Source organism: Mustelus asterias, chromosome 18, assembly GCF_964213995.1.
Source record: "Mustelus asterias chromosome 18, sMusAst1.hap1.1, whole genome shotgun sequence".
Taxonomy (NCBI): Eukaryota; Metazoa; Chordata; class Chondrichthyes; order Carcharhiniformes; family Triakidae; genus Mustelus; species Mustelus asterias.
In genome coordinates this window covers 18,248,484-18,271,898 of record NC_135818.1, presented here as the reverse complement: position 1 = coordinate 18,271,898, position 23,415 = coordinate 18,248,484, and the positions used below count along the sequence as shown (strand labels likewise).

Genomic DNA, 23,415 nt, shown 5'->3' with positions numbered 1-23,415 from the left:
GTGATTAACATTTCAAGGAGTGTGTCCCACATGGTGAGCAAACAATACTCACCAAGTTAGAACGAGAGAAATATCATTCATCATATTTATATTGATGCAGGAAGGGCAAGGATAGTGGATAGAAGGGCAGAGGCAATGGGTAGAAGGGCAGGGGAGTTTCATTTATTTAAAGTTTATTTATTAGTGTCACAAATAGGCTTACATTAACACTGCAATGAAGTACTGTGAAAATCCCCTAGTCGCCACACTCCGACGCCTGTTCGGGTTCACTGAGGGAGAATTTAGCATGGCCAATGCACCTAACCAGCACGTCTTTCAGACTGTGGGAGGAAACCAGAGCACCCGGAGGAAACCCACGCAGACACGGGGAGGAAACGTGCAAACACCGCACAGACAGTGACCCAAGCCGGGAATCGAACCCAGATCCCTGGCGCTGTGAGGCAGCAGTGCTAACCACTGTGCCACCATGAGCTGGGTAGAAGGACAGGGGTAGTGGGTAGAAGTGCAGGAGTGGTGGGTAAAAGGCTTTCTCCTCTGGGCACCAGAATCTATTCCTGCCAAACAGCATTGCCAATTTAATGCCAGGATGGGAGGGTGGATTGGGGGGGGGGAGGGGGGAGCATCCGGAGGAGAATGTGTTTCAGATTGTAGAGTGGTCCAGGAGTAAGGAAGATGCTCTTGAAATGAATTGAAGCCAATCTATCTAAACTTCATGCTGTTTTAAAGTTTTAAGGGAACCGGCTGTGACAATTTCACAGGTGTGTTCCATCCCAGTGAGAATCCAAGATGGACAGCTGACAAAGAGAATGTTCGCTCCTTCAGATCGAGAGGCAATGGAAACAGCCTGAGTAAATTTAAACTAATTCCACCCCCCCACACAAAACAAAAAGGCAACAGCGGGGGTAGAGAAAGACACTGCAAGTGAATCACCCTTGCTGAGAGCAATCTAGCAATTGTTCGAAACACTTCCAAATAAATCTTATTCCCGATGCATTAGCACCGGCTGTGGCACGATGATGTATGGCCCAGCTGGTTACATCCCAGCCTGTGGCTACTGAGCAGCACTTACTTTGGGTGTGATGACTATGTTGACAGTATTATTAATTGTTCGGAACTAAGGTAGACAATCTGATACGGGATCGTGAGTCTTTTGTCACCAGCCTGAAGGTAAATGTTTAATCTGGGTGTTCCGTTTGCCTTCTAGGCTCCGGAGTAAAGAATCGACGGACTGAAGAAATTAATAATTGCCTTAACTGTTGACTGTGTTAACATTTTCGCGATCAACGTCAGAGTGGTGGAAACTCTGCTCCGGTCGGCAGGTGAAGCACAGTAAGATTCAACAAGACTCAGCTGGGGTAGTTTCGCGAAAGGAACACAACCAGACATGGAAAGAAAGAACTCATATTTCAAAGGATCTTTCACCATCTCAGACTGTTTTGCCACATTAAAGGTGCTAAAGTCGCTGCCCAAACCATGCTCCTTATATTCGCCCAAGTATGTAATAGTCCAAAGGTTTTTGTGTCTGAATGAGGCCAGCTAACAGCAAAATCCACAGGAATTCTTCCCTATGGGCAGATGTGAGTCTGAAATATGAGCTCATCATGTTATTCACCAGGGAAATCTTTACAATTACTGCCACACTCCCAATGATCTCCCAGTTCCTGACAGACACTGTCAGCTGTCCAAAGATAAAACATACAGTACAGTACTCGCTTTACCGAGAGAGTGCTTGGAGTATGGAACCTTTGACCATAAGTGACATTGAAGGGCAAACTAGATAAGTACATGAGGAAGGGATAGAAGATTTCCCAATTTGCTGAGGTGAAGTAGGCTGGGAGGAGGCTAATGTGGAGCATAAACCTCAACACAGACTTCATAGAATCCCTACAGTGCGGAAGGAGGCCACTTGGCACATTGAGCCTGCACCGACAACAATCCCACCCAAGCCCCATCCCCATAACTCGTGTATTTACCCTGCTATTCCCCTTGACACTAATGGCCAATTTAGCATGGTCAATCAACCTAACCCACACATCTTTGGAGTGTGGGAGGAAACCGGAGCACTCGGAGGAAACCCACACAGACAGGGCGCAACTTGAATTCAATTAAAAATATCTAGAATTAAGAATCTACCGACGACCATGAAACCATTGTCGATTGTCGGAAAAACCCATCTAGTTCACTGATGCCCTTTAGGGAAGGAAATCTGCCGTCCTTACCTGGTCTGGCCTACATGTGGCTCCAGAGCCACAGCAATGTGGTTAACTCTTAACTGTTCCTCGGGCAATAAATGCTGGCTCAGCCAGCAACGCCCATGTGCCACAAACAAATACAAAAGAAAGTACGGAATGTTGCAGCCAATTTACACAGCAAAGTACAATGAGAAGATGACTAGATCTCTGTCTAGCAGTGATATTGGTCAAGGGATTAAACTTGGTCAGAAGGGCGAGAAGATTCCTCCTTCAAAGCAATGCTGCGGGTTCTTTTGTCCACTTAGAAGGGCAGATTTAAGGTGTGAAGGTTCGAATAGATCTGAGGCAAAGTAAACAGCAAACACAGCTCCACAAGGCATAGACTGACAGCGAAATCCCTTTCTCCTGAGTAGATTGCATCACGCGACAGGAGTAATGAAATGCGGTTTCATTGTTCCACAAGGCAGAATTCTCCATGTCCTGCGAGAGCAGGTGAAGATGGCACCAGGAGGAAATTCGGGTATGTTAGTGTCGGGTCAGGGGCCAGCATGTTCCCACGTCTGGGCAAGGAGAATGAGGGGAGATCTTATAGAAACATATAAGAAACTAAAAATAGTGGGCATGGCCTCAAAATAAGGGGGAGCAGATTTAGGACTGAGTTGAGGAGGAACTTCTTCACCCAAAAGGTTGTGAATCTGTGGAATTCCCTGCCCAGTGAAGCAGTTGAGGCACCTCATTGAATGTTTTTAAGGCAAGGATAGATAAATTTTTGAACAGTAAAGGAATTAAGGGTTATGGTGAGCGGGTGGGTAAGTGGAGCTGAGTCCACAAAAAGATCAGCCATGATCTTATTGAATGGCAGAGCAGGCTCAAGGGGTCAGATGGCCTACTCCTGCTCTTAGTTCTCATTACTGGCAGAGGGCAGCCAGACTGAGGAATTTACTGCTCATTTGTGGGCTGATGGGCAAACCGCTGGGATCTTCCCAGTGACTGACGGGCCCCTCCCCCCCATTGAGGCCACGGCCTGGCAGGTATCAGATGGTAGCTTGCCAACGGGAGCCGCGAGGCCTCTTACACTCAGCACCCCGCCACTACTGGAACAGCATTGATCAGCAGGCCATGGCTGCGGGCACCCGGCCTCCCTGTGGAGGGCTGGCCTGGCAGCCGCGGACAGAGCTTATTTTTAACTTTGTCAGAAGGCACCTGGAGAAGGAGGCAGCCTCAGGGTCTCTCCTTCCTGCAGCAGCAGTGCCCATCTCTGGCAGTGGGCAGTACCGTCCTTTCAAGTCTACAGGCCTTCTGATTGAGCCTGCAGCCTCAGGAACACGCATGCCATCCCTAACGTGACAATGGATTAAGGACAGCAGACTCAGAAACAGTCTCTCAGAGAGAATCATAGAAGCCCTACAGTGCAGAAAGAGGCCATTTGGCCCATCGAGTCTGCACCGACCACAATCCCACCCCGGCCCTACCCCCCTTATCCCTACATATTTACCCGCTAATCCCTCTAACCTACACATCTCAGGACACTAAGGAGCAATTTAGCATGGCCAATCAACCTAACCCGCACATCTTTGGACTGTGGGAGGAAACCGGAGCACCCGGAGGAAACCCACGCAGACACGAGGAGAATGTGCAAACTCCACACAGACAGTGACCCAAGCCGGGAATCGAACCCAGGTCCCTGGAGCTGTGAAGCAGCAGTGCTAACCACTGTGCTACCGTGCCGCCCCTCTCAGGCCAGTGAGAGACTGGGGTTCAAAAATGAGGGGACAGGATTCCATAAAATAGGTCCTAAAGAACATATAAAATGTGCAGGAGGCTGAATTTTGCTGGAAGCATCTTGAAAACATTGACAGTTAAAAAATGAATTCGGCTAACGTGACCAGTGTGCTATGAAGAAATTGCTAGCAGGATCGGCAATCCTACCATGCCTTCTCGATGCTTTATCAAGTCTTCCAAAGATCTCTTAAAGACTTCAATTTGTTCTTCATCTGAAATTCCATTCCTGAACCTTAACTCACATTGAGTCCCATTCACCTGTCACCCCAGAGTTTACTGATCTACATTGGCTACCTGGTCGGCAATGACTAAATTTGTCAATTCTCAACCGTGTCTTCAAGTCCCTCCAGAGCTTCTCCTTTCCCAGTCAATGTATTCGCTTCCGGCCCTAGAATCCCTCCAAGACATCTGCACTCCTCTAATTTTGACTTTATCTGTACTTGTGTGTCTGTGTGTGCATGTCTGTGCTTGTACGTGTAGGTATTTGCATGTGTGTATGACTGTGAGTCTGTGTGGGTTTTTATGTGCGATTTGTGCACGGTGGCACAGTGTTTAGCACTCCTGCCTCACAGCGCCAGGGACCTGGGTTCAATTCCGGCCTCGGGTCACTGTCGGTGTGTTTTCATTCTCCCCGTATCTGTATGGGTTTCCTCCAGGTGCTACGGTTTCCTCCCAAAGATGTGCAAGTTAGGTGGATTGGCCATGGTAAAAAAATTGCCCCTTAGGGTCAGGGGGATTAGCAAGGTAAATGCATGAGGTTACGGAGATAAGGCCGAGGTGGGATTATTGTCGGGGCAGGCTTGATAGGCCAAATGGCCTCTTTCTATACTGTAGGGGTCTACAATTGTCTGTGTGTGTCTGTACTTGTGTCTGTGTGGACATGCATCTGTGTTTATGTGTCTGCATTTGTATGTCTGTATTATGTGTGTATGTGAGTGTACCTGTGTGTCAGTGATTGCATGGTTGGTTGTCTGTCTGGTATATTTCTATATCTATGTGTGAGTCAGTCTGTCTATGTGTCAGCGTGTGTAAGCCTATGCTTGTCTGCGTGGGCAATGTAATAAAGCAGTTGTCGCTCCACCTTCAGTGAACAAAGCAGGTCAAATTCCTCTCTGAAACCACATGCCAGAATAGTTACTCATTCCTACTCCAGATTTTGGGAAGAAATTTCCTTCATTTAATTCACATTGCACCTGACATGGCAAAAGTGCTTCTCACAGTGTTTGTGTGAATCATAAACACAAGGTCCTCCTTATACATCTCTGACTGTGTGGCCAAGTTCCCCTCCAACTCGATTTCCAAGTTTGCTGATGACACCACCGTAGTGGGTCGGATCTCAAACAATGATAATACGGAGTACAGGAATGAGATAAGGGATCTGGTTAACTGGTGAAATGACAATAATCTCTCCCTCAATATCAATAAAACGAAGGAGAGAGTCATCGACTTCAGGAAGCGTAATGGAGGACATGTCCCTGTCAATGGGGACGAAGTAGAAAGGGTCGAGAGCTTCAAGTTTTTAGGTGTTCAGATCACCAACAACCTGTCCTGGTCCTCCCATGCCGCCGCTATAGTTAAGAAAGCCCACCAATACCTCTACTTTCTCAGGAGACTAAGGAAATTTGACACGTCCGCTACGACTCTCATCAACTTTTACAGATGCACCATAGAAAGCATTCTTTCTGGGTGTATCACAGCTTGGTATGGCTCCTGCTCTGTCCAAGACCGCAATGAACTACACAGGGTCATGAATGTAGCCCAGTCCATCACTCAACCAGCCTCCCATCCATTGACACTGTCTACATTTGCTGCTGCCTCAGAAAAGCAGCCAGCATGATCAAGGACCTCACACACCCCGGACATACTCTCTTCCGCCTTCTTCCTTCGGGAAAAAGATACAAAAGTTTGACTCAAGAACAGCTTCTTCCCTTTTGAATGGACCTACCTTGCATTAAGTTGATCTTTCTCTGCACCCTAGCTATGACTGTAACACTACATTCTGCACTCTCTCCTTTCCTTCTCTATGAACAGCATGCTTTGTCTGTATAGCGTGCAAGAAACAATACTTTTCACTGTATTCTAAAACGTGACAATAATAAATCAAATCAAATCAAAAGTTCATCATTTGCTGTTCTGTTCACTAAAGTAAAACAGAAATGTCTGCAAATACTCATCAGGTCAGATAGCATCTGTAGAGGAACATGAGTTAGCCAAACCTTGCATTCTTAAGACCAGAAGCTGTGAATGAGCACAGAGTCTTCCAGACATCCTGAACATCTGCAGGTGTTTGATTTTGTTTTCAGATTTCCAATACTATAAGTCCACACTAAGTTGTGCTTTTATTATGGAAAATCATAACTTTAAGTGAATCATCTTTATGCAAATCATAGGTTCCCACAGGAATCAATATTAAAACTGGAGTTAGGTTCCTTCAAACATTTTTCCTCCAAGAACAAACAATGCACAAGTTGAAATCCTGTACCGGCAACATGTGCAGCGCTGTGCATTCCGAGCTAAGATAACTTGCAAAATAAAATACATCACTGAATATAACAGAAAGACTGCATATAATCAAATCAGATAACATTAAATCACCCAAAACACAAAGGCCGGAATTCTCCGACCTCGCCTGCAGCTGGGAATCTCCAGTCCCGCTGCGATGAATGGAGATTTGGCTGAGCGTCAGCAGTGTAGTTAACCACCTTGACCACCTTCTCCACCTGCATTGCCACTTTCAGTCGTTCACCCACTGGCAGCAGTGCCGGGGTGAATGACTGAAAGTGGCAATGCAGGTGGAGAAGGTGGTCAAGAAGGCATACGGCATGCTTGCCTTCATCGGCCGGGGCATTGAGTTTAAAAAATTGGCAAGTCATGTTGCAGCTTTATAGAACCTTAGTAACCCCGCACTTGGAATGTAGTGTTCAATTCTGGTCGCCACACTACCAGAAGGATGTGGAGGCTATGGAGAGGGTACAGAAAAGATTTACCAGGTTGTTGCCTGGTTTGGAGGGCATCAGCTATGAGGGGAGGTTGGAGAAACTTGGTTTGCTCTCACTGGAATGATGGAGGTTGATGGGCGACCTGATAGAAGTCTACAAGATTATGAGAGGCATGGACAGAGTGGATAGTCAGTAGCTTTTTTCCAGGGTGGAAGAGTCAATTACTAGGGGACACAGGTTTAAGGTGCGAGGGGCAAGATTTAAAGATGTACAAAGCATGTTTTTTCACAGAGGGTGGTGGGTGCCTGGAACTCGCTGCCGGGGAAGATAGTGGGAGCAAATATGATAGTGAATTTTAAGGGCGTCTGGACAAATAGGATGGGAATAGAGGGATATGGTCCCTGGAAGGTTAGGAGGTTTTAGTTCACACGGGCTGCATGGTTGGTGCAGGCTTGGAGGGCTGAAGGGACTATTCCTGTGCTGTCATTTTCTTTCTTCTTTGCCATCGGAGAATCCCGGCCAGATTCATCCAAACAAGCGCTGAGAGCACAGCTTCTGTCTCTCACCCACAGCAACGCTGAAACTTAGCTCAACTTTTTGCTTGCTTTCCTTTCCCACTCTGTCCCTCTCACTCTCCTTTCTCATTTTCACTTCTCGCTCCGTCCCTCTCACTCTGTATCTCTCACTTTGTGTCTCACCCTCCCTTGTCACTTGTTTGTCTGTCTCTCCTTTCCCACTCTGTCTCGATCTCCCTCAAGAGCATGGACCCCTCCCTGACAGTCTGCAGCAGCGAAGCCTCTGTCCTGGTGGGAGCTGTGATGGGTGGGTGGAAGTGGGAAGTGAGATTGATCTGAGTTGGAGTCACCAGTGAAGCCTGGAGGAGGAGGTTGGGGCACAATCCCTCCCCCGCCCCCTCTGATGACTGCCCCGGTAGTTCAGGCACCAAAACATGGTGGTCGCCAGCCCAGAATGCAGGCGGCATAAAACCGCGAATGGCAATGCAAAACAAAAGACGAATCCTAAAGATCAAACAACGTTAAAACCAAACAACCTTAAGTGGGGGTGACTTCAAGTGAGGGCTTACTATGGAGCAGAGGAGGAGCCAATTAACCTGTTGGCTGGAATATTACTGCCCCGCCCACCACAGGAATTGGAACAGACGAGGGGCGGACCTTGGAAAGATCCATTAACCTTGGGCGGGATTTTACGGTTTCGGGACGAGCAAGACCATAAAATCCCACCCATTGGGTCAGTGTCAGGCTCTCCTACTCACCCCCCTCTCCGCAATTCCACGTGGCTCTGCAAATTAAGTATTGATGCAATTTCCTTTTGAAAGTTACGGTTGAATCAGCCCTTTTCCAGGCAGTGCATTACAGATCTTGAAAAATTACAACGTAAAAGAAAATTCTCATCTTATCTATGGGGCGGAATTCTCGCAAAAAAGTTCTAAAAGTGTTGAATTCGTGGGAAAACTGGAGTAATTCATGCTGTTTTTTTCAAGCAGGAGTTCACACTAGAATCTCCTACACTCTGTGCAATGCAGAGGTCATTAGATTTCAGGGGCAGGACCTATTCCCGCTGGAGTGGCTGAAACCTGCGGGCCCTTGCGCATGCGCAGTGGTCCCAAACTGTCAACCTCCCGTCTGCTGGTCAGCTCGATCGCTTGCCAGCCCACGACCCCCACAGTGCAGCTCCCCCAACCCCGTCCCCCCACTGCCCGATCACGGCCCCCCTGATCATTCCCGGCCCCCACTGTTCCAGACTGCCCCGATCTCCAACACCACCCGCAGTGCCAATCCCCTCACGACCACCCTCCCGCAGTGCGAACCCCCCCTGACCCCCACCCCACAGTGCAGACACACCCCCCAGCAGACCCTCCCTGGCAGACCCCTTCCCTGGCAGATCCCTCCCCTGGCAGATCCCTCCCCTGGCAGACCCCTCCTCCCAGGCCCCCAGCCCACCCTAATTGCTGGCCTCCCTCCTGCCCCTATCGATCCCAATGTCCAGTGGCAGCAGCACCCCCCCATCCCCAACGATCGCCCCCAGGCCCCACCCCTAGTCCCCACACCGAATAGGCCCCACTACCCTGGAGCTGCCTCATGCCTGATGTGCAGTGCAAAGGTGCCCTCTGGCCATGGGCACTTTGCCCCTTGGGCACTGCCAGGGTGCCCTTGCCTAGGGTGCCCTTGCCTAGGGCCCCCACCCGCCCGATCACCCGAGGCCCACCGATTGGTCCCCTTTACTCCAGTGAGGTTGGCCGCTAGCTCCCGAAAGTGGGGAGCTATTCTAAACCCTGCAGGAGTGAACCACTCTGGCGGGGTGGGAGAGAATTCAGTCCCGGGCCCACTAATGGCATTTAAATTACATTTAAATATAATTTAAATGCAAGTCCCGCCTCCCAGCTAATTCCCAGCGCGGAGCAGACTGTGCCGAAATCCGGCACTGGGCGACGCTAGCAGGGTGCAAACACCCATGCAGGTCCTGCACTTCGTTCCCCCAGGCGATTGGTGAATCGCCATCCTGGTGTTACGTTTGTTAATTAATCTCTATTCCCTGGTTACCATTCCACCTGCCACTGGAAACTCCCGACATTCTTCCAAACCCTTCATGATTTTGAATGCCTCTATAAAATACCTCTACAGCCCAATGGGAATAATTGGCTGGTCCTTTCATCCAGGAGAACAATCCCAGATTTTCCAATCACATCAAGCTTCCCATCCCTGTAATCATTTTCCTAGGGCGGCACGGTGGCACAGTGGTTGCCTCACAGTGCTGAGGACACAGGTTCGATTCCCGGCTTGGGTCACTGTCTGTGCGGAGTCTGCACGTTCTCCCCGTGTCTGCATGGGTTTCCTCCGGGTGCTCTGGTTTCCTCCCACTGTCTGAAGAATGTGCTGGTTAGGTGCATTGGCCATGCTAAATTCTCCCTCAGTGTACCCGAACAGGCGCCGGAGTGTAGCAACTAGGAGATTTTCACAGTAACTTCATTGCAGTGTTAATGTAAGCCTACTTGTGACATTAATAAATAAACTTTAACCTCTCCAGTGCAAGCTGGGCAGCCTTGTACTCACCAGGATCATGTCCTCTTGCTCCACTCTGTCTTTGACGTGAATCTCAGTGTCAGTAAGGAAATCATCCTCAGATTCCTCAAAGAGAGAGGAGCCGGTTGAGGAGAGGGATGAGTTGGAGAGCTTGCGGCACACTTTCATATCGGAGTCCAGCTCCAGCTCCAGGCTGTCCTGGGTGGTCCCCTCGTCCGAGGTGATGGTGAGCTGGGGGACATTGGGGAGGATGTGGAGGGCAGGCTCCAGCTCCAGTCTGCACACAGAGCTCTCCCCCAGCGGCTCGCCCGCAGCACTGGCGGAAGTGTTAGCGGCGGAGCTGAGTTCCAGCATGCTGAACCTGTCCTGCTGAGCCTGGGGGCTGCTGCAGTTCCTCTTCATGCGGGACACCTCGCTCATTGTGTAGGACTTGCGGTGAAGCATCGTGCGCTGATGCTTCTCATGGGTGACCGGCGAGGCTAGAAGGAGCCCCGAGCAACTCTGCATGGAGCTGTTGCTCTGTAACCCTCTTCACTCCCTCTCTCTCTGTCTCTCTGCAGCAACTGCTGTCAAATGCGGAAGTTTAATGTCAGCAAACATCTCGCAACTCACACTCAACAGCAGGGCAACAAGCACTAGTCCACAGGCTGATTCAGTCACTCACTCTTCCCATACTAAATACCTCCACTACTAAATCAAATGTCACCGTTCCTTAAAAGAATTTGGCAACACTCTTTATGACTTGTTTTGCATTGCCCTTTAGAAATGTGCCAATTTTATTCAAGAGCCATTGAGTGGAATATTTGCTTACATCTGCATTCAGATCCATCCATATATATCAGATAAAGTAAAAGTAAAGTTTATTTATTAGTGTCACAAGTAGGCTTACATTAACACTGCAATGAAGTTACTGTGAAAATCCCCTAGTAGCCACACTCCGGTGCCTGTTTGGGTACACTGAGGGAAAATTTAGCATGGCCAATGCACCTAACCTGCAAATCTTTTCTTGTAGATCCTTGTAGGAATATTTCCCGTCCCACTTACCACGGCACAGGAATCGTAGCGGGGGGGGGGGGGGGGTGGAACAGGCAAAGACTTGTTGACCTCGGGTGGGATTTCCCGGTTTTGGGGCAAACACAGCTGGAAGATCCGTCCCATTGGGGTTTCAATAACGGGCGATCACAGAGTGGCATGATGGCACAGTGGTTAGCACTGCTGCCTCACAGCGCCAGGGACCTGGGTTCAATGCCGACCTCGGGTGACTGTCTGTATGGAGTTTGTACATTCTCCCCGTGTCTGCGTGGGTTTCCTCCGGGTGCCCCGGTTTCCTCCCACACTCCAAAGATGTGCATGTTAGGTGGATTGGCCATGCTAAATTGCCTCTTAGTGTCCCAAGATGTGTGGGTTAGATGGATTGGCCATAGGAAATGTGTGTGGGATTATGGTGATTGGACAGGGAAGAGGACCTGGTGAAGAGGCTTTGTCAGAGAGCCAGTGCATGCTTGTTGGGCTAAATGGCCTCCTTCTGCACAGTTGTGATTCTATGACCAAGGATTAACAGCCATAGGGTGTGGGATTTTCACACACCCGCAGTGGCGTGTTTCGGGAGGCAGAGGTGGCCCACCATTGGCCGGCAGTGGGATCTTCTGGTCCCGCTCCTTTCAATGGGGTTTCCCATTCTATGCACCCCAGATTTCGGTGGTTTGCCGTCAGTGGACCTGGAAGATCCCACCGGCAGGAACGGCTGGAAAATTCTGGCCGAGATGTTTGTTAGTAGTAAGTGAGCAGCTCTCAAGTGCTGTTACTGTGAAAAAGAAAACATTGGCTAGAATTCTCCAACCTCGCTCATGCTCTGAGAGAACTCCTCGCACTCCAACAGACCCGTGTCATCCTTGTGACTGGCCATTGTACAGACAGGTTATAAGTTCATTTGCTTCATTTGCAAATTGCTTTTAGGACCATTTAATGCCCTCGTTATATCTGAGAAGTTTCTGCTGCATTCCATGTGGTGTCAATACATTCCTCACAATGCTATTAAAGAAACAGCTCCAGGGGAGGTCCAGCATCACTGAAATTACTGGGATATATTTCCAAGTTAGGATGATGAGTGACTTCGAGGGAAACTTGGATATGTTGCCATGCATCTGAAGTTCCAGAACTTTCTCCTCAGTGGAGCATATTTTGTGTCACTAAAATATATGTAGTCACAAGCTACAAAGAAACACAATGGCCAAAATCCTACAGTCTCATATGCCCCGCCAACACTGCCAGCAAGAAGTGAGAATTTGGCGCTCAGCCAAAACTCTATTCACTGCAGCGGGACTGGAGAATCCCAGTCGCGGGCGAGGTCGGAGAATTCCAGCCAAGGTTCTTTATTTCACAGTGAACGGACAATACAAAGTTACGGACAAATCGTACTTTTTTCCCTAAACTAGCGCGACTAAAACAAAACGATATTTTTCCATTTTAATAAGCAACAGAACTGCCCCAAGTGAAAACTTTGGGAGCAATGATTTAAGACCAGATAATCTCTGTTTGTGGTGTTGGCTGAGGAATGACTATTACCCAAATAATGGTGTGGGATCTTTTACAACCACTTGACAGATGGTCAAGACAGATCCTTGCTTTAATATATCCAGTCAGTACAGCATTGCTTCTCTCTGCTGCTCCCTGCGAGTCATGCTGCACTGCACTGGAGGGTCAGGCCAGATTATTTGATCTCTGGAGTGGGATTTGAACCTATTGGCTCAGAATTTCTGATTGCTGGATGGCCCTATCACGTAGATCCCCCCATGAGGAAAGGTCAGACAGGCTGGGCCTGTATCCATTGGACCATTGAGAGGTGATCTTATTGAAACATATAAGATCCTGTGGGGACCTGACAGGGGGGATTCTGAAAGGGTGTTTCTCCTTGTGGGAGAGATTAGAAATGGGGACACAGATTAGCAATATGTGCTCTCCCATTTAAGACAGAGATGAGAAGATTTTCCTTTCTTTAGTGAATCTTTGGAACTCTTCCCAGAGAGTGGTGGAGACAGGCTTACTTAATAAGGCAGAGGTAGATAGATTCTTGATTAACAAGCAAGTCGAATGTTACTGGGGTAAGCAAATGTGGAGTTGAAACCACAATCAGATCTGCCATGGTTTTATTGAAGAGCAGAGCAGGCTCGAGGGGATGAATGGCCTGCTACCTTATCCCCCTCACTCAGCTCCCTCCCATCCTACTCCCTGACCCAACCATCTACCACCCTATCCCCTCACCCACACACCTGCCAGCCTAGCTCCTCACCCACGCACGCACGCACCTGCCACTATAAACCCTCACCCACTCATCTGACACCCTACCTGCTCACTCACACACCTGGCACTCTACCCCCTCACCCACACACCTGCCTTCCTACCCCCTCACCCACTCACCATACACAGTTATATTCTCTCCGTAGCTTCACAGTGTGGCTTTGAGATATTTAAACTTTCTACTTACCAGAATATGGCAGCTAGTGCTGTAAAAAGGGGGAGCAACTTCTGCGATGATTCTCTTGACTGGTCCCTGTGAGGATTGCCACACTGTGAGTTTGGAAGGATCTTCCATTGGAAGACAGGCTTGACAAAGCGCAGGAAGGTAAGTAGACCACGTTTTGTCTGATCTGTGTCCGAAATAGGGATTCTGATCCAGACTGGATGTTCTGGGCCAATCTTCATTACTCAGGGGTAATAGTTATTACCAACTGAGCCTTGGCTGCAGAGTGCATGGCTCCTTTGATTATATCTGCATCTTTTAGCAGTTGCCATTTTCTCCTTTTTGTTATCAGGACATCAACCCATTATTCCAAACCGGTGCTCCCCGTCTCAACTGGCTGGAGTTGCCCGGAGATTAGCCCAAATCTGGGAATATTCTCACTGAGCCAGTGGTCACTCCATTCGATGAGCGTGCCATGCTGAATTTCAGCCCAGTATTGAGCCTACAGTCTAGGCTGCTATGTTGACCAAGGCCCAGTTGGTAGCATTACTGCATCTGAAGATTATAGGTTCTCCCAGAGGTTGGTGAATCTTTGGAACTCTTCCCTGAGAGTGGTGGAGACAGGGCCAATGAATATATTTAAGGTAAAGGTAGGTAGATTCTTGAATAACAACAGAGTTAGTTGTTATCGGGGGTTGGCGGAGTGTGGAATTGAGACCATGACTAGATCAGCCATGACCATATTGAATGGTGGACCAGTCTCAAGGGGCCGAATGGTCTACTCCTGCTCCTAATTTGTATGTTTGTAAGATATACTAGTGGACTCCTCAGAGGTGCTGACTCACTGACTATGTAGGAATTGCCCGGGAAGTTTGGACTGCCGTTGGGAATTCCTCTGCGCTTGGAACTCTCCGAAAAAGTCTCTAACTCTGCATTAGAATCAGATACTTTGGAAGCTTCCAACTCACTTATTAGAATAATCAAGCAGGAAAGGTTAGCAGGATTAAAACTAGCTCCAACTCCTGGGTAACGATACTACTGACTTCTGACCTTCCCTCTCGACTCCCCCCCGACGTGATACCCCGACCAGCCCCCAACCAGACTACCCCACCTCTGCTGACCCTCCTGGCTAATCACCAACTACCCTCTAACCCAGCCACATCCACATCCTGGCTATACCCCCAACCCAATTACCCCCCCCCCCCCCCCCCGATACCCCCGAGTCCCTCCATTACTCCCTGACTTCTAACAACCTTTCAGCTGGAGAATGGTCTTGTGCGCATGCTCAGAGGAAAATGCCTTAAAGGAACCAAACCCTAGCCAAATGGCGCAAAACTACAGGTCAGGTGAGCCTAGCAGCAGCACCATTATGGAGGAGGTGGCCCACACAGCAAGGGGGCGTGGAGAGGAAAATGTCCGAGAACTTCAAGTAAAGTTGAAGTTAAAGGAAGCAGGCCTGAAGGGAACTAGTCTTGAAAGAATCTGTGAAGATCTGAGAAGGCAACTGAAGATTGGTGACTTCTTACCTTGAGTCATTGGAGCAGTGGTGTTGTGTCTGATGGTGGGAGGTCTGAGAGTGTGCATGGAAGGAGTGTGCATGCAGATACACAGTAAATCACAGAAGGTGAGACTGAACAACTTGTCAAACCTACTTTCCAGCATTGCGGGGCCAGTCGTTATCTGTTTAGTGTCTCTGCATTCTTTCGTTTTCCCCTCTGGTGCCTTGCTCTTGACACCACAAAGTGGCAGATTAACAGCTAATAAAATAAAACAGTCTGAAATCCACTGGCTTACTCAGCGGTGGCCCAATGCCAGTCTGAATGGAGAAAGGTTTCAGTCGGAATTGCTAACAGCTGCCCACAGGAAAGAAGACCATTTCTAAAATCTCCAAGCCCGTGTCCCTGCTACACGTGTAACTGGGAGAGGAGAAACTAAACTTGCGGTCTGTGCAGAGTCTGCAAGTTCACCCTGTGTCTGCGTAGGTTTCCTCCGGGTGCTCTGGTTTTTGGTGGTATGGTAGCACAGTGGTTAGCACTGCTGCTTCACAGCTCCAGGGACCTGGGTTCGAATACCAGCTCGGGTCACTGTCTGTGTGGAGTTTGCACATTCTCCCTGTGTCTGCGTGGGTTTCCTCCGGGTGCTCCGGTTTCCTCCCACAGTCCAAAGATGAGCGTGCTAGATTGATTGGCCATTCTAAATTGCCCCTTAGTGTCCTGAGATGTGTAGGTTAGAGGGATTAGTGGGTAAATATGTAGGGATATGGGGATAGGGCCTGGGTGGGATTGTGGTTGGTGCAGACTCGACAGGCCAAATGGCCTCTTTCTGCTCTGTAGGATTCTATGACTCTATAAACAAACATTCAAAACCTCCTGATCACAACACAGTGGTCACCAAGCAAAGAAAAATTATCTCCTTCTTGAAGAAAGGACGGAACATAAGTACTATGACATTGAGTGATGATCGATAGGAGAGCTACAATCAGAGCCAAAACTGACCACACACTGTCCATCTGAAATGGAGCTTAATGCAATGGCAGCTCTGTATCCCTGCACAATATGAGGATGACGGTAATGTGGAAGAGGAATTCAAGAATACAACACAAGAAGCAGGAACAGGAGTAGGCCACGAGGGAGATTTTGTTGCAACTGTACAGGGGGTTGGTGAGGCCTCACCTGGAATACTGCCCGCCATTCAATATGATCATGACTGATCTTTGCAGGCCTCAATTCCTTTTCTGTGCCATTTCCCCATACCCTCTATTTCTTGATCTGTCAGATATTTATCAAGCTCCACTTTAAATACTTCCAATGATTCAGCCTCTACCACCCTTTGGGGCAGAGAATTCCAGAGATTCACCACTCTCTGTGAGAAAAAATTTCTACACACCTCAGTTTTAAGTGACCGGCTCTTTATCTTGTAGCTATGTCCCCTTGTTCAAGACTCTCCCACTAGTGAAAACATCTCACCACCTACCCTCAGGATTTTATATGTTTGAATAAGGTCACCCCTCACTCTTCCAAACTCCAAGGAATACAGACCCAGACTATTTAGTCTCTCTTGATAGGACAACCCACTCATCTCAGGAATAAGCCTGGTGAATCTCCTTTGGACTGCCTCCAATGTTACTCTATCCTTTTTTAGATAAGGGGACCAAAACTGTACGCAGTATTCCAGGTGAGGCCTCACCAACCCCCTGTACAGTTGCAACAAAATCTCCCTATTTTTAAGCTCCAATCTCTTTGCAATAAAGGCCAAAACGCCATTTGCTTTCTTAGCTACTTGTTGGACCTGTCTGCTAGCTTTTTGTGATTCATGCATTTGAACAGCTAGATCCCTCTGTACCTCACTCACCTTGAGTCTCTCTCCATCTCGATAATAATCTGCCTTTTGATTTCTCCCATCAAAATGCATGAGCTCACACTTCCCCATGTTAAACTCCATTTGCCAGGTTCTCGCCCAGTCACCCAATCTATCTATATCCTGTTGCACAATCACAATATCCTCATCACAATGTGTCCTTCCACCCATCTTCGTATCATTGGCAAATTTGGAAACACTTTCTTCCTCCAGGTCATTAATGTAAATACTGAGTAATTGTGGGCCAAGAACTGATCCCTGAGGAAAAAAGAGACATATCCTGGATTAGATTATAAGGATAAAAATCTTGGGTGTGAAGCGTGTGCAAATATCGGTAGTTTATCACTTTTCGCATCCAAGGGATTGAGATTTTTGAATGAATGGCATTTACACCAAGTGACACGGTGGCACAGTGGTTAGCACTGCTGCCTCCCAGCGCCAAGGACCCGGGTTCAATCCCCGGCTTGGGTCACTGTGTGGAGTCTGCACGTTCTCCCCGTGTCTGCGTGGGTTTCCTCCGGGTGCTCTGGTTTCCTCCCACAGTCTGAAAGACGTGCTGGTTAGATGCATTGGCCATGCTAAATTCTCCCTCAGTGTACCCGAGGCGCTGGAGTGTGGCAACCAGGGTATTTTCACAGTAACTTCATTGCAGTGTTAATATCAGCTTACTTGCAACACTAATAAGTAAACTTTAAAAACATACAATGGAGACAGCAGGAGTTCATGTTTAAAATGTCTCATTATAAAAATGGTGTAACATAAACTAACAAAAGCTCACATCCCTGTGCAACAAGTCACTGAAAAAGCAGAGGAAGACTTGCTTGGAAAAATTGGTGACAACCTCAACACGTCACATCCTGAGGTAACTTGTGCAGTTTATCACTTTGCATACTAGCTGGCTCAAAACAACACACTTTGGCTTGCAGGAATTTCAAGGTGTAAATGGTGTTGATACGAGGATTGGGTTGCATTCCCATGACAGTAATGCAGAAATTATTGACCACATAGCTACCCAGATGAGGAAATAAAATTTGCCAGAATATCAAATTAAGTGAAGGTAAAATTTTGATTCTTATTGCTGAACCTGTAAGCCTAAGTAACAAAACTGCTCATTTACTGGAAATGTGAAAGTGGGAAGAAGGATGATCCCGACTTCACTCAGATTGGATGTCCAGATGAAAAAGCTGATGCAGTAGTTAAGTATCTTCTTGAATGTCTCGTGGACCATGGTTTTGATGACTCTGACCTGAAGCAGCATCTTGTAATGTTGGAACATTAGTGATGGGACAAGTGTTACACTGGGTGTCAATTGGAGCAATACCTAGTCGTTGTGAATTGACACGAAAACAGAAAATGCTGAAAAATCTCAGCAAGTCTGACAGCATCTGTGGAGAGAGAATAAAGTTAATGTTTTGAGTCTTAATGACCCTTCATCAGTGGCCAATCATAGTTTTAGAGTGAGGGGAGGAGATTCAAAGGGGATTTGTGAAAAAACAAAATTCACTCAGAGGATGGTGGGAATCTGGAATGCACTGCCTGGAGAGTTAGTGGAGGCTGAAAACCTTACAACCTTTAAAACATATTTGGATGAACGCTTGAAACATCGTAACATTTAAGGATATGGAATGAGTGCTGGAAAATGGGATTAGCATGAATTTAGTGGTAGATGCTGTTGGTGCAAACTCGATAGGCCAAAGGGCCTTTTCTGTGCTGTATAATTGTATGACTCTAAAACCAAGGCTGGGATTCTCCTGCTCGAGCAGGCCGGGAGACACCAGCGAGGGGCCTTACACCAGAAATCGATGCGGAGCTGATTATCATATTGAAATTTGAATTTCAATATGATTAGTGTGCCCAGGACGGTATGCTCCAGGCCTGCTAGCATCTTGACCCTGCTGGTGGGGACAGAGGCCATTGAGGCCTCTCCCCAGGAGGTTGGAGGCACCGGGGTGCCCCTTGGGCAGTGCCAGCCTTGAGGTGCCAGCCTGGCACCCAGGCAGTGCTCAAGGGGCAAACTGGCACTTGGCACTGTATGCCCGGCACTATTGGGAGCACCAAGGGGCAGGGCCGGAAGGGTGGGGCAAATTGGGTGTGTGGTCAATTGGGGGCAATCGGTGGGGGTGGATCCACTGCCACTCTGCAATTAGAATCGGTGGGAGAGGAAGAGAAGAGGCGATTGGGGCTGGCCAACGAGGTGAGTGGCGGGAGCAGGTCTGGTCATCGGGGAGGGGGTTGTCAGGGGGGGTTAGGGCTGGCCATCCGGGTCGGACAGTTTGGGGCTGGCTGGAGGGCGGGGTGGATGGGCTGGTGGGTTGAGGGGAGAAGAGCGGGGCTGGCTGGGGCGGGGGGAGACATTGGGGCTGGCCTGGGGAGGTCTGGTAGGCCAGCAATTGGGGGGTGGGAGGGTCTGGAAGGCTGGAGATCCAGGAGGGGGTTGCGGGGCTGGCCAGCGATCGGAGACCAGTGATTGGGAGGCTGGCAATGCATGCGCTGATCTCCACACTGACAGATCAGCGCTTGCACAGTGGCCTGCTCAGCGCTGTGCTGCCGGCCTCTCAGGCGGGAATAGGCCCTGCCCCCTACTTACCAGAGGGAATCACGCCAAAACACTCTGTAGTGCACAGAGTGTCGGAGATTTGTTCTGGTAAATACACCCAAAAAACAGACGGGAAATACTCCCGCTTTCCTGCCTGTTGGTCACTTAGTGTATTTTGGGAGAATCTGCGTCTGAGAGGAAAACCCAGGAGGGTCTGTTAAAGAGAATTTCCTCAAAACAGTTTCTCTTTTCAGTTTGTGTTTCAGTAATGTTTCATATGTCAGTTTCTCTCAAATATGACACATTACAGATGACTCTCAGAGTGTTAGCAGAAATGCATTACAGATTAATGCTGATCTTTAACAGCATTAGCTTTCTGTGTGGGCTGAAGGAGTGTCCTGGCATGAAAGTCCTTGAGGCTAAAGTTGCAGTCACACAGGGAAAGACTGGAACGGACTCGTTCGGAAGCATCGGTAAGATTATCAGGATCGACCAGTCTGGTTAATAATTTAGAAAATCGAATGTTCACAGCCATGCCATTGAAAGGCTCTCGTCCAGCCTCCGCAGCCCAATCAGGTCATGCATCTCTAAGCGACCAATGGCACATGCTTGATAAAGGCGATTGGCCAGATAAAATGGCAACAGGTCATGGAGAATTGGCACCAGCTTCTCTCCGCAAGCCATCTTAATTGTCAGTCATTTCTGTGATCAATGTATTCAGCGATTATTTAGAGGAAGCTGGGCAATGTATTCCCCAGGATTTATCATCATTACTAAATTGAACACAAATAATTCCAAGCAGCACTGCAGAATATGGGCAAGGATTCAATCAAATTAGTTTAATTACAACACGCCAAATACTCAGAAATTCTCATAGCAGCATATCAGCACTCAAGTTTGTCAGACTGCACAGACCACCCCCCTCCTCCATCCCTAGCGGCCATCAAGTACCTATCTATTCCAACCCCATTTACCAGCACTTGGTCCATGTCCTTGTGTGCTATGGCGTTTCGAGTGCTCATCTAAATGCTTCTTACATTTTGTGAGAGTTCTCACCTCTACAACCCTTTAAGGCAGCAAGTTCCAGAATCCCAGCACTCTCTGGGTGAAAAAGCTTTTCCTCAAATCCCCTCTAAATTTCCTGCCCCCTTATCTTAAACCTATGCTGACTGTTTATTGATGCCTCCACTCAGGGGGAAAGTTTCTTCCTATCTCATAGAATCATAGAAACCCTACACTGCAGAAAGAGGCCATCTGGCCCATCGAGTCTGCACCGACCACAATCCCACCCAGGCCCTACCCCCATATATTTACCCACTAATCCCTCTAACCCATGCATCTCAGGACACCAAGGGACAATTATAGCAAGGCCAATCAATCTAACCCGCACATCTTTGGATTGTGGGAGGAAACCGGAGGAAACCCACGCAGACACAAGGCGAATGTGCAAACTCCACACAGACAGTGACCCAAGCCAGGAATCGAACCCAGGTCCCTGGAGCTGTGAAGCAGCAGTGTTAACCACTGTGCTACCGTGCCGCCCGGTGACCTATCTAACCTATCTACGCACCTCATAATTTTGTACACCTTGATCAGGTCTCCCCTCAGCCTTCTCTGCTCCAAAGAAAATAACCCCAGCCTAACCAGCCTATCTTCATAGCTGAAACACTCCAGCCCAGGCAACATCCTGGTGAATCTCCACTACACCCTCTGTAGTGCAATCACATCCTTCTTATAGAGAGAGGCCATTCAGAGGCAATGCCAGGAAACATTTCTTCATGTTAATTGTTGTGGAAACCTGAGCTGAGTTTCCCCACCACAAAACAAAAAGCTTTTGAAGCGGTATCAATGAAAAATTTCAAGAACAGTATTTGACTAATTACACAATACTTCAGAGATCAATGAAATGGGAATGCCACCAGAGGGATCAATTTTGGTTTATTTGATGGGGCAAACATCAAACATGATTGCTTGTTTACTGCCAGAGGTAGTAGTAGAGGCGGGTACAATTTTGTCTTTTAAAAAGCATTTCGACAGTTACATGGGTAGGATGGGCATAAAGGGATATGGGCCAAACGCAGGCAATTGGGAATAGCTTAGTGGTTAAAAAAAAAGGCCAGCATGGACAAGTTGGGCCAAAGGGCCATGTTTCCATGCTGTAAATCTCTATGACTCTATGACTATGATTCTCAGTAGGATAAATAACTGAGTGCTCGATAAAGACAGGGGATTAAAATTGGCTTCCCCCATTTTACGGTGAGTCAAGGGTGGTCTTGTCTGCACTTGTTCCATTGAAAAGAGGCAATGTTTCACAGAAACATGGTACTTACCATACTATCACGATTGTGTTGTGGGGCTGAAAATCTGCCGTGCTGCTGGCTTCACCTACTGGGGCAACATTGTACTAATAATCGCCAGGCTTCTGTTACTAGAGTCTGTCTGTCCCTCCTTTCTTTACGCACTTATGAGCCTCCTTGCCCCTGTGAGTTTCAATCTGGTCAGCCAGTAGCTTCTTACAAGATCTGTCGGCCTTCAGTTTGTGAAGGTGCTGCATCCCGACACGCCTATTCTTGAAGACATTACCCTTCACCTTCAGATACAGATTGTGATACATGTGGCGATCGATCTCCTTGGACTCCCTGTATCTGCGAAACAGATGCCTCAGAATTCTCATTCTTCAGTTTCTCCCGCATGCGAGCATTAGCTGTATCCTTTTGCTCATCGATGCTCATGTGCTGGCCCTTCCTGCATGTAAGGGTGTTCTTCCTGCATGGAGCATGCATGCGTACAGTCACAGGATTGTGGATAATTAGACCATCTTTCATTAATTTTCTGATCTGTTAACGGGAATTGGCATTGGCTATCTCATTCCTTTCATTAGGCTCCAATCACACCATCTTCTTACGATAGTGCAAAACGCTGGAAGCCCCAGCCTCTTCTGAAGCCTGAGCCTATTCGTGGCCGCTTTTTGACGGAAAGGTACTTGCCAGTACCCACGAAGTAAGTACATCGTTGTGATGTAAGTAGCATGTCCTCCTTTTTCCCCACAATCCTTCAACTTTGGAATTGGATACGAGTCAGATTTAGTTGCTGCGTGGACCTTTTGATAATCTATGCAGAACCGTCGGGTACCATCAGGTTTGAGAACCAACGCGATCAACAAACTTCATTCGCTTAGACTCAGTTCTGCGATATCGTCCTGTATCATCGCTTCCACTTCCTTTTGAACCTGCACTGCTTTGAGAGGATTAAACTGAAATGGATGTTGTTTTGTCGGAACAGCATTCCCTGTGTCAATTTCATGTACTATTTCATGCATTAGTCCTATCTACTCTATTTTTACATAGCTCATTTTGGATTGTAGTAAGTTTTTCAATTCCATGCTCTTTCCTTGGAACAGACAGCGCACTACCCTTTTCCAGTTTTTAAGGACTTCTTCGTTACTTAATTTATTTTTAGGTACATCAAAAAAAAGTAAAGTTGTACTGAATGATGTAACCACAATTTAAAACATGGAAAATGAAACACCAGTTACATGAGAGAGGGTTCCAGGGGAATGATGGTGGCACTGTGATGGAGATGGGTAGGTTGCGAGATGTTTTGATTCCACTGGGGACAAGGAGACCCTCAAGCGAGTTTGAACAAGTGGCTAGGAAGGTCTATCTGGACCTTAGTACCTTGTTACAAGAGCTTAATGGTCATGTCAGTGATCAAGATCAGTGAATGCATCTTGAGGTGTAATCTCCCACCCACCGCACCACCAGCCTCCTTCACTGCTCAAAACACCACACATTTATCATTCACCCATCAGCGCTCGCTGGCACTCAGGGCTCACGCCTGCATCCAGATACTCTACTTCATCTTCACACCCCTACAAATGCTACCAATAATTCAACCTCACACCCATCTCTTGCTGCCTCCACATATCTCCTGCTGTTCAGCTATGGCAGGCACATCACTCAAACCCAGGGCAACACAATAACTGACACTTGTTCCATCTTTCTTGTGGGACTAGCACAGAATGGGAAGAGAACAGAGCAGAGCCAGTGGGGACAAAGGCGTCTCCACTTCCTGAGCCTTATAGAGTGCATAGCACTCAGCATCATGG

At 47.9% G+C, this 23,415-nt stretch overlaps 1 protein-coding gene and 1 pseudogene across 1 annotated transcript in view; both read right to left on the bottom strand.

Annotated features, from left to right (window-relative positions):
• The window catches only part of LOC144506872 (inositol-trisphosphate 3-kinase B-like), a 64,683-nt gene extending 54,222 nt beyond the window's left edge, over positions 1-10,461 (bottom strand). Inside the window, exon 1 of the mRNA XM_078233231.1 lies at positions 9,985-10,461. Coding sequence (XP_078089357.1) covers positions 9,985-10,461 — 477 coding nt within the window. The remainder of the gene's footprint in view (positions 1-9,984) is intronic.
• Positions 10,462-21,735: 11,274 nt separating this feature from the next.
• On the bottom strand, positions 21,736-22,317 carry LOC144506871 (large ribosomal subunit protein eL19 pseudogene; annotated as a pseudogene).
• Between the last annotated feature and the right edge of the window lie 1,098 nt (positions 22,318-23,415).